Genomic DNA, 18,872 nt, shown 5'->3' with positions numbered 1-18,872 from the left:
CTAGCGTGAAATAGGAGAAGAAAATAAGAAAACAATTTACTGAACATGATTCAGATTCGAAATTTTGGGTTTTTGGAGAATTTGTGATGGAATCAAAATGACGCAAAACTTAAACTATGAACCTAACACGCATAAAACCAACCAAACAACTCACCAATTAAACATTCAAATAACAAAACAAAGATAACTAAAATCAAACTTCAACAATGACCTAAGGATAATGAACCGACTCTACACAACAGTGACTTAGACAAAAGAGATAGATCCTACGATATCTAGACATAAACCGATCCTAACAATGACTCAACTAAATGAACATAGACTAAGCTAGACAATAAATAAAGTTCAACTAAATAAATTAAAATAAACCTAACAATAGATCTCAAAGGGAAATCAATAAATCATGGAAAAGAACTGACATTAACCCACAACCCAAGTTATGAAACTTAGCCCCACAAGCTTGCAATCCAAAATTTATGGGTCAAATTACTTCCACAATAAATCTTTGCAATAATAAAATAAAAGACAACAACTCAAAAGAACAATAAACTAGATGTATACTAAAACTAAAAGAAAACTAATTAATCTAACCTAAAATCATTCCAATCACTAGACTAAATGTATACTAAATTAAAACAACAAATTAATTCAACCTTAAAAGCATTCAAAATAACAAAAATAAAAGACAAGACATTGATTAATCTAATAAACCACTCAAATAATATAGTAAAGAAAAATATTCAATCCAACATTAAAACTAGTCAAACAATGTATTAAAACCACCATTAAAAATAATAAACAAGATGAGAGAGAGAGAGTGATAAACCCAACAATAACTTAAAATATGAATACTCAATTAATAAATAATCCAAACAATACTTTAAAATATCCATGGAAAATGACAATAAAACATAAATAATAACTCAACAAAACAACATTAAATAATCAAGAGGAGAGAGAGAGATGGAAGATGGCCGTAGGAGCTCCTCCAACACAGCAGCAGCAGCTGCTGTCTTTGCTTCTTGCCGCCGCACCACCCAAGAGAGCCCCCCTCAAAAGAAATTAATCTCTCAACCCTACCCTACCTCCTTTTCTTTTCTTTTCTTTTCATTTCCTTTCTTGCCCTCCAGCCCTTCAGCCCTTCACGTGCCAGCCCAAAGAGTTCTCCCCAGCGCCTCTTAAGTTGCATGGCCGGGTCACCCGTCCCACATTTTTTTTTTCCCTTCAATTTCTTGTTTTGTTTGCTCCATTTTAAGTTTCTGTCGCCCAGCGAACAAGTCCGATTCCGACCATACTAATGCCCTCATCTCTCAAAGCTCAAAATTCGAAAGTTGTAGATCTCTTTCTCAGCATTCCCCTAGAATTTTGAATCGTCTCGATCGGAGCTTATACAAGAAAGTTATGCCCAGATTACGGAGTAATGCTAAAACAGTCCATAAAACAGCGTATGGTAACTTCACGTCTAATTTCGACCTTGATGCAGCTAGTATTTCTCAAAACGCAAAACATGAAAATTGTAGAGCGTTTTCTTATCTTTTTACAGCATCTTGAATCATCAAAATCGGAGGTTGGATTAGAGAGTTACGCATAGATTACGAAGTGTCGTCAGTTTTTAGCTTCCAATAATCGTCCTGTGATAAAAAATACCAAAAATTCATAATTTACTCAATAAAACCCAAATGTTATAAATATGACACAATGTTAATTTATTGAGATTAATTAGGCATTTAATTAAAAATATAATTCGTATTGCATGAATTAAAACACCTAATTATGCAATTTAAGCGTGTAATCATCTCACTTGTCAATAGATTCCTTTTATACTTGGAGATGGAGGAATTGGTTGGTCTCGTCCTTTTGAATAGTTCATGGACCAAGAAATTCTGGAACCTAGCCATCTCCATTGTTAATAAGAAGAAATTCTCTCTCCCTCATCCCATTTGCTGTATTTTGGGTGGTGTGAAGAGAAAGGAACACAAGAGCCTTCAAAGGAACTACTTCTCCTATTCAGTCTGTCATGGACCAATGGATTGCTATAATCTCTAGCTAGCATTACTGGCTGGTTGGAAGGGACTGCTTTATAATCCTTGATTTTGGTGACACTTTTCAGTAAGGGATGTTTCTCTCTTGTTGTTTTCCTCTGTACTTGGGTGACATCCCCTTGATGCCTCTTTTTAATATAATTCCTCTTTGTTGATTACAAAAAAAATAAAATAATTCCTAGTCATCTACAATTGGATCGTTTATGGGTGATTCAGTAGGGGAACTATCTCTTTATAGGTATTTTAGCTAAATTGATCATAGGTGTTACTTGTTAGGGACAATCCAACTATAGGTACAAGGCTTGCACATAAGCTAGCCTTTGGTGATGTAACTTACTATAGGTGTGTGCTTTTGTGGCAAGTGCCAGGTGTGCGAAAAGCGTGCCGAGTAAATGACTTATTACTCTTTGCTTTTCATTTGGATTTTACATGTGCACTCTATTTGAATTCAATAGATATAACTAAAATAATAACACTTCTAAAGAATGAAATGGCTGTCTCCCTTCCAAGAACAAAATTAAGCAATTTAGGAATACTTAGTTCTCCTAATTTTAAGTTTGGTTAAATCCTCAATAAATTAGCGATTCACGAAATTAAATTAGCTTAAAAATGATTAGTTGTTAAAATATTAAGAAAATTATTTTGTTAAATGTCTTCTTTAAATTTTGGTCAAATGTGTGGAGATTTGAGATACTAGCAAATTGTGGACCTAGTCCATCCTACAAGAGCTTGCTCCTCTTAGTCCCAAAATTTTCCAAACACTTTGGAAGAATGACATTAGGCCAATTGAGCAAAGATATTTTATATTAATGGTTGGCATTAGCTTCAAGTAGATTGTGTCTACATTCCATGACTCCCACCACTAGTGGCACTTGTCCTCCTCAACCTTTTGGGTAGTTAATATTGAAACTAAGGAGGAATACCTTGATAATAATTTTTTATGCATCAAATGCATAATGATATGTGCTCCCAACAATTGATGTCCTGGTTGCCACCACCATCACTACCTCCTCCACCACCAACATCATTATCATTGATGAGTGGGCTTATATCTTTGATTATCATCACTCCATGAATGTTTTGGAGTTGAATTTGAATCATCACATGCTTGTGTAGTATCACCGGCCTTTTTTGCATCTAGTTGTTGTAAATTGGCTTGACCATCAAGAAGTGACACTTTCTTCTCCTTTACTCATGGAATCAATTGATCGCCCTCCTCAAAAATGTTGTTCAAGTTGATGGAATTAAAAATTGTCTTGCCTCATCATTATTCATCTCAACTCATGAATCATGAGGGTGTTTGGTTTGCAACATCTTTCAACATTCTTGGGAATGTGATACCCATGACATCTTATTTTTACATTTGTTTGGACATCAGAATCCTATGTGGTGTGCATTTTAACATTTGTGAAATCCCAAAAAACATAAGCATCTCGTTCCCACCCTCCCCTTTTGGGCAGCAATTGGATTCTCATGGGAGGCCTAATTTTGGAACTTTTGGCTGGTTGGATAGCAATGCCCCTATAATATATTATTACATGCTGGTAGTATATTTAAAAGAAATAAATGAAAGAAGTATTATTATTACTATGTTATAATTATATAATGGTTGATATTGAGGTAATGTAAACTGTATAAAAGGCGAGAATGATAATATCTTAATTAGAGAAGAAGACATAAAAGAAAGGTGGCGAAGATACTTTGATTAGTTATTTAATGAAAGACCAAATGAAAGATTGAACTTGGAATTGAAAAGTGAGGAGAAGACTAATAATAGGATATTTATTGGCAAAGTTAAAGTCTTTAAAGTTAAGATGGCGTTAAAAAAGATGAAAAAGGTTAGGGGATAAAGGAAATATTTGGTAAACTAATCTATTCAATATTATTATAAAAAACCAAGAAAATACTTGAGGATTGGATGAAAAGCATGTTAATACCTTTATACAAAAATAAATGCGATAAACTATAATAACTATTGTGGAATTAAGATTTATGAGCTTACAATGAAATTATGGGAAAGGGTAATTGAATAAAGAATAAGACTAGAAACGAGGATTTTAGAAAATCAATTTGGTAATTGAATAAAGAATAAGATTAGAAACGAGGATTTTAAAAAATCAATTTGGTTTTATGCCTAGGAGTTCAACAACGGAAGCTGTTTATCTTTTAAGAAGTTTATAGAATAGTTCAGGGAAAAAAAGAGGGACTTGCATGTAGTTTTTATTGACCTAAAGAAAGTATATGATAGAGTACTTAGAGAAATTTTTTGGTGGGTGGAAAGAGGTATGCAGTAGTTATACTTTAGTCATTAAGGATATGCATGATAGAGTAGTGACTAGCGTTAGGATAGTAGGAGAGGAATGTAGAGATTTTCCAATCACAATAGGTGCACATCAAGGTTCTACTTTGTGTTCCTATCTTTTTTACTTTAGTGATTGATGAACTTATTAGGATATCCAAAATGAGTTCCCTTGGTGTACGTTCTTTGCAGATGATATTGTGTTGATTGATGATAGCTGGAATGAAGTGGAATCTAAGAACTTTGGAGAACAGCATTAGAGTCTAAAGATTTTAGGATAAGTAGGAATAAGATGGAATATATGAAATGTAATTTCAGTAACATAAGGAATAGTAGTGGAGAGAAGATTAAACTTGATAATCAAGAAATTAATAGTACTAATAGATTCCGATATCTTGGATTTATTATGCAAATTGAAGGGGAAATTGAAGAAAATGAAATACATTGAATTAAAGTAAGTTGATAAAATGGAGTGTGTCAAGTGTATTGTGTGATCATAGAATACCCTTAAAATTAAAAGGAAAGTTTTATAAGACGACCATAAGGCCGGCTATGCTTTATGGTTCAGAATTTTGGACAACTAAGAAACAACATGTACAAAAGTAAAAGTTGCTGAAATGCGAATGTTAAGGTGTATGAGTAGTATAATATTAGAATATAAAATAAGAAATGAGCATATATGCAATAATTTAGGCATAGCACCTGTTGGAGACAAGATAAGGGAGGGGCGGGTTAGATGGTTTGAGCATTTGAAACGTAGACATAGTAGGGCACCTATGAGGAGTTAGTTATCGTTTTTGGCAGTGTTGGTGAAGGTGTGAGGCGAGACGTTGAGGTGTAAGCCTTTTGGGAATTTAATTTTTTATTTTAAATATATAAAATAAATTTTCTATATGAAAATAAATATGAAGTTATTAGAATGAATTACAGATTTTGTTGTTTGAATTTTAAAACTGAAAAATAGTATGGAAAAAAAGAATTCTATAGTCTAAATTCATGAATTTGTCACATGCCTATGGCATGGACTAAGTGAGATAGCCATGTGCATACTTAATAGAATTGGCATAAGGGTACAAAAAGGGCTGGGGGATTGCTCATCTATAAACTCGAGACATGAGAGAGAGAGATTGTTGAGATGTGAGGCGAGAGAAATTCTCGAAGACACCAATCAGCACATTGAAGAAAGAAGATTGGGAATCATGATCTGCAAGAGAGACGGTGGTGTTAAAGGAGGATTCTCAAATGGGGAAGAGCGATATGGCTTTGTCAAAGAGAGGCTTCTTCGAGGAAGTTGCTTCATCGAGGGGCTGCCATCATCAAGGAGAGACTGGAGCTTACATGAACGAAGGGTATTCGTGCCCCAATATGCTATTTTCTATTTTTAAGATATCTTTTATATTTAGAAAACAAGTTGATATAGGCGCACGCCTTAAATTCTAAGGCGTGAAGGGCGTGTTTTTTTGCTGCGTCGTATGCGTATGAGAAGTTTCGCATTTTAAAATACACCTTGGGGTGTTTTTGCCTGAAAACGCATTGAGGCACGCCTCAAGGTGCGCCTTAAGAATGCCTTTTAAAACACTGGTTTTTGGCATGAAAAGGGGTAGGGATAGACCTAAAATAACTTGGAATGAGGTATGTGAAAGGATTTAATAGCCCTTAATCTAATAGAAGCAAGTGCTCTTGATCGGGTGAGGGAAAAGGATTCATGTAACCAACTCAGACTTCTTGTTTGTTTGTTTGTTTTAGAGACCCTATTACCCGATTTGCCCTCAATTATTTCTGTAAATTTGATTACCTAAGTTTCAATTTTTTTTTTTTAATTTATGATTTTTAAACATTTTAGATTGATTTAGTTTAGGTAAATCCTCTTAGTAGGTTTCTGTGTTGAAAATATAATTATTCTTTAATTATTGTATGCACATGTCAAGGGTATTATAATGGTCATCTTCTTGAAATGCTTGCCACTATTAGGATTTCAATCCTAAACCAAACATTGATGTGGCAATCTTTTGTGCATTCCTATGAATCGTACAATGTAAGCCAAATAAAAATATTCCCACGAGACTGGGCTTCCATTTCCAAGAATGAGATTTCCATGAATGTTGTTCGATGTGAATATTTTTGATGCCGTGGACCAAACACCCCCAAGTCGTGTTGTATTGTATGCAAATAAGTTTTTGTAAAGTTACATGTTTTGTCCTATTCCTTATTTTTGTGTGGATGCGGTTAATTGTTCCCCAATTACAGTCATAGTTTGAAGCAGATGTGGTATGGCTTTGAGTGCTATTTGTTAACTGCTCTTTGTACGAAGGTGTTCCAAATGTCTCTTGTTTGTCTCGATATAGCAACAACTACATATAGATGAAGCCATGAATGATAATAAGATATACCACATTACTATATAGTTTGAAATGCACTATTATAAATTGTTTCTTAGTGCTATATCAGGCATCAATTAAGTTATTACATTTTTCACCCTTCCATAATTCCTTAGCAACTTTAGGGTAGAGTGGGGTACCACTCCACAAATTAAAGATTGAGGAAATAGCTTGTAATTAAAATTTTTGATAGAAAAGGAAACTTACTAAGAGAGAAGAATGTGCAAGGAGGATGAGAAATGTTCAAAATAATAAAGGAAAAGAATAAAAAAAAAAAAAAAAAAAACAATACAATTGGAAATGAAATCAAGCTAATGAAGATGATCAGTCCTTCTATATACTCAAAAGCTGCCAACACACCTGGTAGAGAAAACCCACACAGAAGCTGAAAAATAATTACATTATGTCCCATGTCAAATCAGGAGATGATAAGATGATTCGTGATCTCTAAAAAGCAGCCAAATTCGTATAATAACAAAAAATGCAGTCCCCCTAAAAATCGTTGCATTTTTTTGCCCCCCAAAGCCTCCAAAACCAAAAGCCTCTGAAGAATGATGATGACTAGCATAACACACAACACATACATGCGAGAGACGGCCATATAGGGTCCTCAATTCTGCAGCAGATTTTTGGTGTGAACTTAATTTAGAATGGGCATCCACACAAATGCAAAGACCTTTTTAGAGAAGTTTTAGCTTTCCATTCTCAAGTAGCCTGAGGACATGGATGAGAAGTCCAGTTAAAATAAGAAAAGAAAGATTAAAAGGAAAATCCCTAAAGGAATCCCAACACCAATACTAAACATCCCCACCAAGAGAACAATAAGAATCCAACAGCCTTAGGAGTGAGGAAAGCTCCTCTGTCTCCCTATTGTTCAGATTTCTACGAAATTGAAAATCTGAAGAAACAAAAGTACCATTAGTAATGAAAAAAAGAAGAAATGAGGCTCTTGGGAAGTTGGGATGTAAATTGAGATTAAAAATATATGGAAAGGTGACTGGAAATACTTCCCCAAGCCATAGGGTCTTCCAAAACAAACCCTACAATCATCTCCCATTTTGTATTTGATACAAGGAAATAAATAATTTTCTCTTCTATGGGCTTTCATGAGAAACTCTAGCTGCAACAGCATGCCATCCTTCTCTTGAAGAGGTCAATTTATTTTTAATAACCCTATGCTAAAAAGGAATAGTTTCCGGAGGAAAAACATAACCTTTTACCTACAAAAGCAATGTTTATAGACACAGAAGTACTGAGACCAAATCCCCCACAGGCAACCTCCTAACTCACAAGATGATCTCTCCTATTTTCTATCCTTGACCAAAGAAAATATCTTATAATCCTCTCAATCTATTAGCAGCCTCAACTTTAATCTTAAACAAGGATAAAAAAATACAAGGGAATTAAATAAAGACACATGTGGATTAATGTGACCTCGCAAAGAGAGGAGCGAACCTTTCCACCCATTAAGACATTTAGAAACCTTTGCCATCTCTAGATCCTAGAATCTCTCAAAATGAGAATTCCTAGCTACACAACTCCCTAGTGAGTCAAAGGCCATTGCAAGATCCCATGGTCCACTAGAGCAGCATGCCTGGCTATCACTTCCGTACTTAAGTTAATAGTAGCTAAATGACACACAGAAATTAATCTTAAGCCTTGAGACCAGCTCAAAAATCCTATGGTATATTGATAATATTACAAAAAGTTGACCTATCATCAGACAAGAAGAGATAGTTTCATTGGCAAACTATAGATAAGAAACAACCACTACATCCCTATCCACAGTGATACCTTGTATAAAACCCATAACAACTACCCCCTGAATTGTCCTGCTCTACACAACCACCAAAATAGAGAGAAGGAGATACAAGATCTCCTTGTTTCACACCCGTAGATGTTGAAAACTGAGTCTTGGGTTCTTCACTGTTGATTATAGAAAAGGAGGCAGAAGAAAGACAACTTGTAATCTGGCCTTTCCACTTAGATCCAAAACCTTTTCTATCTAAAACTCTACCCAAAAAATGCCAACTATTCCTGTCATACACCTTTTCATATCCAACTTAGAGATGAAATTTTGCTTCCTCCTCCCAACATCTTCCTCATACATTTATATTTTAAAATATTTACTAAATTACTGGTCTTGTAGGCTTGGTTTTTGTCATGTGCAAATTGTACATGAAATGAACAACTTAGATCGTGATTTTAGTTTATATTATACTAACAAAATTCTCAAATTTTCTGTTTTTTGGTTTCATTGATGATTACATATTTTTTTGATGGAAAAAGAAGATTGATTTCATTAGAATAGGAAGAATGTACAAGGAGAAGAAGAAATCTTTCTCAACAAAAGAAAAAAAATTTTAAAAATTAAAAAAATGCAAAAACAGATAATCAAAATGCATTTTGACAGAACTGCGAAAACTGCCCAAGTTCCATTGGATATCAGAGGATCTCACTCCTTTAAAACAACTAGCAGAGGCACAGAAAAGTGAGGAAAAATAAAGAATCTTCTTCCATAACAAAGATAAGTTTGCCTTTTCCCTACAAATATACGAGCATTTTGTTTGAGCCATAAACCCCACAGAACTGCGAAAACTGCACAAGTCCACAAGTCACGTGCATCCTTCCTTTTATCAATACGAGAAAATGAAATCCTCGACCAACTCCGGAGAAACCCAATTTTCTCCTAGATACCAAAAAGCTCATTCCATATATTCCAGCAAATGAGAAGTGCAGGAGCAAATGAGATGCTGTTCCAAAACTACCCGGACAAAGAGGACAGATAATGGGAGAAAGTGTCTCCTACTTTGCAGTGATTTTTTGTGTCAACCAACCAAATACAAGCCTTTCGTTTTTTGCTGATGATAAATGATTGCAAAACCAACAAACAGAGAAAAAAAACTGATACAGCTCAGCTCTCAGAGCAATCTCCTCTGGTGGTGGAAGTGCTTGGGTGCATGCATTCCTGAGATTGTTCTTCCTGCTGCTCACACAGCTAGAGCATGAGTCACCCCATTGGAGGCTTTGTGGGTGAAGGAGAAAACAGCAGGCATATAGTTTAAAGTGACTTTGATTTCTTTTGTATGTGCTGATGGGATTTCCCGCTGAGGCTTCCAGAGGAGTTGATTTCCTCAACAATGATTTTTGCAAAGCCTTGATCATCATATGTTTTATATTATACATCAATGAGGATACTCTTATACCAGACCAAAAAAGAAGGAAAAAAATAATGGAGAACGATAATACATTAATGCTTTTAACAATAATAATGTTGGTGATGATTTTAACGATGAGCTTGATGAAGCTATCGATGATGGTTTGGAGGAAAGTGGAGGAAGCATAGTTGCTAGAAAATGCTAAACACCCTAGCAAACCATATAGTGGAACAAATGTTCTAAAACGTGGTACTCCTTCATTCTAGAATGCTAAATATAATGATCCTAAGTGGTTAATTTGGTGGCCTTTTGGGGGAGGAAGATAGAAAGAAAAGAGTTTGCAGTTTTGCCTTAGTGATGATCTTGAGGTGCTTTTGTTGTGGGAAGAGAGAAATTGGCGGCAAAAGTTAATGGTTATTTGGGGTAGAGAGAGGGATTGTAATTCTAGCTTTTTCATAGGGTGGCCAGTGGGTGGAGGAGGAAAAGACTTATGAATGAGTTGGAGGTAGAGTCGGGGAGGGTGGTGAGAGATAATAAGCAAATTATTGGGGAAGGGATCACTGATATATATATATATATATATATATGTGTGTATTTTTGTTTTAAAGGTTTGTATAATAATGAGCGCAGAAATATGTTAATAGTGGATGGGTTAAATGGAGCCCAATTGGGGTTGAGGAAGCTAGGTGGTTAGAGAGCCGTTTTGATTTGGAGGAAGTTAGAAGGGCAGTGTTTGATATGGATAAAGATAAAGCACTTGGTTCTGTTGGATTTACAATGGCTTTCTTTCAGGATAGATGGGAAGTGCTGAAACATGACATTATGAAGTTTTTTGAGGAGTTTCATTGGGGAGGAGTGTGTGTAAGAGCATCAACTCTACTTTCATTACTCATCTCGAAAAAGGATAGGTCTAGGAGGGTGAAGAACATTAGGTCTGTTAGTTTGGTTACTAGTGTTTATAAGGTGCTTTCTAAGGTTCTTTCAAGGAGGTTGATAGAGGCGTTGGGGGATACGGTGTCTTTAGCCCAATCTACTTTCGTGAAAGACAAATCGTAGATGCAGTTCTAATAGCAAATGAGGTGGCAGAGGATGTAAGGATGAGATGCAAAAAGGGAGTGGCTTTTAAATAGATTTTGAAAAAGCATTTGACATGGTCACTTGGGGTTTTTTGAAGAAAGTTATTCAGAAAAAAGGTTTTGGGAATCTTTGGCGCAAGTGGATAAGAGGGTGTCTTAGCTCTGTTAATATGTTGGTGATTGTTAATGGACAGCCTAGGGATTGGTTTGGTGCTTCAAGAGCGTTAAGGCAAGGAGACTCTTTATACCCTTTCTTGTTCACTCTGGTTGTATTTGTTCTTAGCGAGTTAGAAGAATGATTTATTGTGCCCAATACTTCGGGGTTATTAGTGGTCGGTCTCTAGGAGGAGAGGGTTGGGGGGAGGTCTCTCATCTTCAGTTTATTGATGATAGCATCTTCTTTCCTTCTTTCTATTCTGAAAATGGAGGCTTGAAAAAAATTCTTGTCTTGAGTATGATTGATGCCTATATATTGGTCACATAGAGCATTCTGAACATCTTCTAATAAATGCAAAAATAGGTTAGGAAGTTTAGCTGCCCTGTTATCAGTTGGATTGTTTTACTTTTTATGCCAATAGTATTCTCTTTTTGGATCCAGCTGTGGTGTTTTCATGTAATAATAGAGCTGCTGATTTACGTTTTTCAGGGGGATATGGAAGGTGTAGAGCATGCAATTGACCGAGATGCAACGTTTGGTGAAGCGGCATGCTTAAAGGTGAAGCTCTAAAAATACACAATTGCATGGATGGGGGGTCGGGTCCTTCAGCCCTAACGTTTTCCTTTTTTCTCATGTCGCTATCAGGCTTCAAACATGGGCTCAATGTCTACAGATGAGCCCTGCATCAAACGGGAACAAGAAAACTCTAACAAGCTGCCTGATGAGCCTGTTGATATGAACTCTTGAGCAGGGAGATATCCTGTTGATAGCTTTTTGTGCAGTTTGTAATTCTGCGACTCCATACTCCCTGCATGCCATTTGTGCAATTGTAATTTTAGCCATACTATATTCCTTGCGTCTCTTATCTATTTTTTTTTTCTTTCTTTCTTTCTTTTCTATGTGCATGCCATTCTAATTTCGTTACAAGCGCGACCACGAATATTCACCAGAATATTGAAGACATTGCTCCAAAAAAGCTGTGCATTGAAAAAAAGTTATCACTGTCTAGGATTTTTTAAAGCTACCCAAGACATTCGTATTTTATTATTCACCATATATAAATTTATTGACAAGCATTCATGGCAAAAATAGAAAAAAAAATATGAAGATTATAAAATTACTTTCACATAAAATGTGCCTTACAGGATAAATCAAGGCTTAAGTGAGAAAAGTATTTATTAAAATATTATAAAATATATTACTCTTTGGTGTGATCACTGCATGCCGTCGAATCATAGTAGTGTTTTATTTTAATTAGAAGTAAAATTCTCTTTATCTATGCTTTCTATTAAAATTCAATTTGATGGATTTTTGGATGATGTGTATCTTTATTTATTTTTAATTATTTTGCCTTTATTTTTTTTCCCTCTTACCTTGTATTCCTTTTTCTTTTTTACAATTCTTTTTTAATAAAAAAAGTCTAATATAATTAAAAAGTGAAGTCGGTGCATTCTAAATTTCAATTACTTGTCACATATCCCTTTTCTCCTTTCAATGATCCATTTTTCCTCTATTTTTATGAAAAAAAAAGCCCTCGGAGCATTTTGGCTGGTGACTCGACTGTTCTTATAAAATTGATATTTTTAATGAAAAAAAAATTCTGGGTTGGCTGATTGATGCTTAAAGAAGACCTCTCAACCTTGAGAGCTGTTCCTGTTCCTACTGTCTTCCATGGTCTAATATGTACATGAGTTACTAGGTTATAAATTCATTTATGCAACTCCCTTCTTGCCATTGCTTCATCGACGAAAATTTATTTAATTTAAAGATTCGATATGGTTATGAGTATGATCGGGTGAACAAGACCCTTGATCCTTTGCATTTTCGAGGATCCATGAGGGTGCATCAAACATCACATGATGCGTAGTGTTGTTCTAGTTTAGACCCTATCTCATGTGACTTTAGATTTATTTTAGGTGACTTAGTGTTAGCATTGAGGGAGTTTTTATGAGGACTTAATATACATGAGCGAGTACTAACTTGATTTGAAAGTTTAAACTTATTTAACTCTTGAGCCCAACTGCCCCATTAGAACAAAATTCACTTGATTGATACATGTACCTACCAATTTGACATAGATTCAAGATAATTCTTCAAATCATGTGATGAAGAAATTCAACCTGTCGTCGAAACCAAATTCTTATCTTATAGAAAAATAGAAAAACTATTTTCGATAACTTGTTGGTCCTCTTTACTAGATTTATTGTTTGTTAATTTCCTGATTTGATGTGAGATAGATATAAGCACCCATCTTTCACTCTATTTTTTAATGCAGGACAAACTCACAAATGGAATTCTCAACAATCTCCCCTTCACTTGTAAGTTCCAATTACTCTCTTGTGAACGACAATCATTACTTATCATACAACAAACTAGAAGTCATTACTCAACCATGGGGTACACTCATCATTGCTCCTTTTGCATTTTACGTGTCTACATCCATAGAAATACCTTTATCCCCACGCTTTATGTTCCTCAGATTTCATTTCACGTGTTTTCAAACTAATCATGTTTCCCACATCTTGACCCTCTTCAGATCCATCTGCTAAGCCTAGATGATACTTATTGGCTTCAGTTAGTGGTCACACACTTGGTCTTTCAATTGATAGCATGTTAGGAGAATTGGTTTCACACTTTGATTGTTTACGAGGTCGCTTGTCCAGAGTTATGTTACAAACTATTGACTTTGATACCACTAATTAGAATTCGAGGGAGCTTATGGGTGGACTAATACATGGGTGAGTATCAATTTGACCCAAAAACTTAAGTCTAGTAGGTCATAAGTCTAACATGTATATAAACGCCCATCCTTCACTCTATTTTTTCAATGCAAGACAAGCTTATAAGTAAAATTTTCAACACTTAGAATAGTCCAAATTGAGAAATGAGATTACCATACCACAACATGAGGTAGGTTCTTTTGCCAAACTGTAGGTTGTTAAATAGAAAAATATAAGGATATGTTTAGTGTTGAAAATAATTTTTATTTTTTATTTTTGACTGTAGGAAAGTTGTGTTTGTCAATAATATTATTATAATGTAGGCAGGTTTTTAAATATTTTTTTATATAAAAAATAAACGAAAATATGAATGGAAAAGAATTACATGAGAATTAAAAACTTAAAAAAGATGATAGATTTGGTCAATTATAATTTTTTAAAGAAGTGTAAAGTAGCCTCATTATGTTATTGGATGCAACATTGCTATATGTCTGATGATACGGATTTGGCAAAGGAAGGTGCAAGCGTGCAGACCTCGTATACTTGCACCCACTTATATGCAGCATTTTTCATTTTTCTACAGGATGAGTTATGGGCACAAGTAGCCCTATCATAAGGGGAGTACTAGGAGATTGTTCCTAGCAGTCCAAAAATAGTGCTGTAATATTATTTTTGCACTAAACGTGAGCTGATACTTGAACAGTAGCAACATCACAATAGCCCATGAAAATAAAACTTTGCTACAATTCTTCTAATTTGCAATAGAAAGAGTTTCAATTTACCCACAAGTTGAGAATGCAATGAGTAGGTTCCCTTGTTCTTCGAGTTCAAACCCATGTTGTTTCAATCAATCAAATTTGAATCTTCATGACCAACTAAACTGAAGAAGTCCTAATATATAGATGACTAAACTTGCTAATATAGAATTTGGAGGCAAAGACCATCCATCTCTAGCAGTTCGAAAACTAGGAATTTTGGTGGCATCCAGTGCATGTAGTTAAATCCTTGAGAAAGCATTCATTGAAACAGGCACACACTTGACCACCCAACCTAGGGGCAAAGATGCAGAAGTGTCACGTCCCGATTTTCCACCATTCCTTTTTTCCATTTGTATATATATATCTATAAAATAAACCTGCTCTGATACAAGAATAATATTGTCATCATGACAACTCTGATACAAGACTGTAACAACTCGTGTAAAATTCTATACATAATTCCTATAACAAAGCACTATAGTAACCTGTGTTGCCTAAAGTGGCACCAGGTACAACAGTCCTCCAATAGTCATATAACTCAGCGGAAGCATCTATATACATACACATCTAATAGCAATACTAGAGTTCTATTCATCACCATAACTATACATAATTTCCCAAACTTTGTCCATCCATAACCATTTCAAAAATACACAATACTTTCCTATACAACACGATGTCTCACCGTTACTTACTTTGAACAATATTTTTAATCTCTGCTCTGAAGAACTCTAGGCCTGTCTACCTGGGTTTCCTGAAATGATGAAATTATAAGAGTGAGACACCTCTCAATAAGACATAATAGATCAGTATGTGGCAACGTGAGTTTTAATGTTTCAAATACACTATCATAGTCTATCTTTTATTACTCTGTGAGCTCATATAGAACTGTATACATGCTCATAAAAATACTTTTCATATTACATACCTTTCTTTCAAATCATGCAATGAGTAAAATTGTATCTCAAATCATACTCTGTATAAACTAGTATCTCAAATCATACTCTGTATAAAAATCTATATCTTAATTCATATTCTGTATATAACAAGTGTCTAAAATCATACTTTGTATAAAATAAGCATCTTTATACAAGTAAATGCGCATATATGTATAGAAGAACTGCCCTAGATGGATAATACTGTAACATCATTAATTAACCTCGCATGATCTGGGTTGTGCGGCCCAAAGGTTGGACTTAGCCATGGTTGACCTACTAGACTAGATCAACTATGTATGTAACTGTAACTGTATCTATAACTATAAGTATGATTCACCTACCCAACTGGTCCGAACTTCAGGGGATAACTTTATACTTCAATGGAAGAATTGACTATGCCACCAACACCCTATCAAAGAAGTGTGGCTGCATTGACAACTATGGGGCTACTGTACTGTGCCTAACTATGGTCCATTAGGGTTCTTAAACCATATATTGCGATTTCCAAAACAATATATACATGATATCATTAACACATTATGTTAAAAACTATCATATTATATACATCTATAACTCTGTATAAAAATACTATACTGTAGTTCTATAAGGAACGCTATTTCTCTGTATAAAATATCTATAGTGTAGTTCCACTTAGGGAATGCTATAGTTCCATAAGGAACGCTGTAGTTCCACTTAGGGAATGATGTATCTTTGTATAATTATCTGTACTATAGTTCCTTAAGGAACACCATAGTTCTATATAGAACACTATATTTGTTGGCCTAACATGGCTTACTATTCTTGTTTTGATGATAACAAACAAAAGGTAACTTAACATGTTTTGTTGCAAGTGATAAAATTTCAGGAATCATGTCAATAAGCTCAAGTTCAAAAGTTGACTGCAAGACTCCATGGAAAAGGAATATGAAAGCTTGAAGATCATGAGAACATGAAAATCAAAGAGGACATGCTAAAAGCTAATTTCAGGAATCATGTCAATAAGCTCAAGTTCAAAAGTTGATTGCAAGACTCCATGGAAAAGGAATATGAAAGCTTGAAGATCATGAGAACATGAATATCAAAGAGGACATGCTAAAAGCTTAGAGATTTTGAAGCTCAAAGTTCAAATGACTTAACAAAGGACTAGCTTGAAGACTCCTAGCTTAGAAAGTGTTTTAAAGTCTTAAGAATAGTCTCTATGTAAGTATTTCATTCAAATGATAATTTGATTGGATTTGAAGCTCATTAGGAATCTCATTGACCTAGAGACCATGTTTTGAAAAACCTCGGAAAATACTTTTCAAAAGTCTTAAATTATTTTGGGGAAGGCAAAAGAGCAAAAAGAATTTGGGAAAAAAAAAAAAAAAACAGTTTTTGGTGTTTCCGGGTGACTGACAATATGTTCCCAGTCGACTGACAAATGTTTAAATTGATTTTGAAACAACCTGAGAGGACCCAGTCGACTGACAAAAATTTGAAATGATTTTTAAACAACCTAAGAGGACCTAGTCGACTAACTCGTGTCTTCCCAGTTGATTGACTCGCTCTGACTTTGAAAATCTCATTGTTTTAAATGATTCTAGGCTACTGACTCATATTTTCCAATTGATTGATTCTTCGAGATTTTAATTTTAAACTTAATGGGTACTTTCCAAATTTGATTTTTTAAATTCTAGTCACTATGAAAACTTGGGAAACACTTCAAATCACTTGGGGAACACAAAATACTCATGATTAATCATCTATAAATACCTCCCAAAGCTAAGGATTCAAACACACCAAGCAATTACAACAATCAAGCTTTCTTGCTCTCAAAACTCTCAATACTCTCAAAAGCTCTCTTGTGCAATTACTTTCTAAAGTTTCTACTAAGAATTTGTGATTTAAAGCTATGGTTCTTTGAGTTTCTACTGAGATTTTCCAAATCTAAAGAACCCTAGTGAAATTATCTTGAGTTTCATTCTTTCTATATTGATTTCTATTGAAGTATATTGTGCTAATCAATTGTACTAATCAACTCTTGTAGAGAGTGTCATTGTACACCATTTGTTTTTTGTTTTTGTGACGATTTAGAATTATTAGATTGTTGGATTTGCAAGAAGAGGTATTCTCGTATAATTGAGCATGGGGTGTCGCTTGAAGAGGAGGGTTCTATCCTATTTGAAGGTGTGGTTGTAAAAGGTTGCTCCTACTTGTAAAGGAGTAGTATAGTGGAATCTTTAATTGTGTGGTTGGATTTTAATTTTTTTTATCATATACACTAGGTGGATTGAAAATTAAATAAATCAAGGCTTAATATGATTTTGAGATTGCGGAAACCGAAAGGGAGTATGTTGGTTGATCAATATAAATAGCAAAAACCTTAAAAGGAGTACGTTGATTAGTTAACACCAAAGACTAATTAACTGAAAGTATATTTAAAGTCTGTGTTCTTGGAAGATTGTTGGAAGTTTGAATTGTGGTTCATATTGAGAAAATAGGTACACAAATATAGGGCTTTTTATCCGCAAAAAAATATTCTCAAACTCTACTTTGAGTTACAAAAGTGCTGAAACTCGACAACATTGCTGAAATCTTTCTTTAGTGTGGATTGTGTTGTGATTGTGTTGATTGGATTGTGTTGAGGTGCTGAACATGATATACAACTTGGTATACACATTCATAAAAGTTCTACAAAGTTAATTTTCCGTTGTACTTATAATTGTAAAACAACTTTTCTTGTGAGGTTGCTGAACTTAAAATAAATTGAAAAAGAATTAATTAAAGAAATTTAAAAGAAAATTTAAAATCCAAATTCACCCCCCTCTTGGGAATACACCTTTCTTTTCAATCGGTATCAAAGCGGGGTTATAGTAAATCTTTAAATAGAAGCTATATAAAGATTTAAATGGCACACTTAGGTGTATCCCCTTTTGCCGAGGGACAATCCTCAACTAGACCTTCTATTTTTTGTGGTGCAAACTACACCTTTTGGAAACAAAGAATGAGATTCTATATTCAAAGTATGGATTGGAAAGCATGAAAAGTTGTCACATATGGTGACTACATTCCTACTAAATTAGTAGATGGAAAATAAGTGCCTAAAGAAGAACGAGATTTGACTGATAATGTGTAACGACCTGCTATTTAACTGGGTGTTTTTTTTATATATATACTATGACATTTAACATGCTCTGATATCATACTAGATTAAACCCAATCATCAACCTAAGTAGCGAGAAGCAAAAATCAAATAAACATAACCATATATAATTATATACAATACGAGAGTGCTAAATTGTTTCCCAAAAATATACATGTACAACTGTTCCCCAAAATACCCTCAACCGACCTGGGGCTATACAAA

The 18,872-nt window shown here is 34.5% G+C and overlaps 1 protein-coding gene across 2 annotated transcripts in view; it reads left to right on the top strand.

The window, feature by feature from the left end:
- Window positions 1-16,771, top strand: part of LOC131150265 (histone deacetylase 19) — a 28,978-nt gene extending 12,207 nt beyond the window's left edge. Inside the window, exons 7-9 of one of the 2 annotated variants that reach the window (XM_058100875.1) lie at window positions 11,600-11,668; window positions 11,756-13,428; window positions 16,392-16,771. In XM_058100875.1, the coding sequence (XP_057956858.1) occupies window positions 11,600-11,668; window positions 11,756-11,857 (171 nt within the window). In that variant the 3' untranslated portion in view covers window positions 11,858-13,428; window positions 16,392-16,771. Of the gene's footprint in view, window positions 1-11,599; window positions 11,669-11,755; window positions 13,429-16,377 lie in introns of both variants that reach the window. The other variant, XM_058100876.1, reaches the window with a different exon arrangement.
- Window positions 16,772-18,872: the final 2,101 nt, after the last annotated feature.

The sequence above is a fragment of the Malania oleifera genome, chromosome 3 (genome assembly GCF_029873635.1).
Source record: "Malania oleifera isolate guangnan ecotype guangnan chromosome 3, ASM2987363v1, whole genome shotgun sequence".
Taxonomy (NCBI): Eukaryota; Viridiplantae; Streptophyta; class Magnoliopsida; order Santalales; family Ximeniaceae; genus Malania; species Malania oleifera.
The sequence above is the reverse complement of the archived record's forward strand: the minus strand, read 5'-3'. Positions and strand labels throughout refer to the sequence as shown.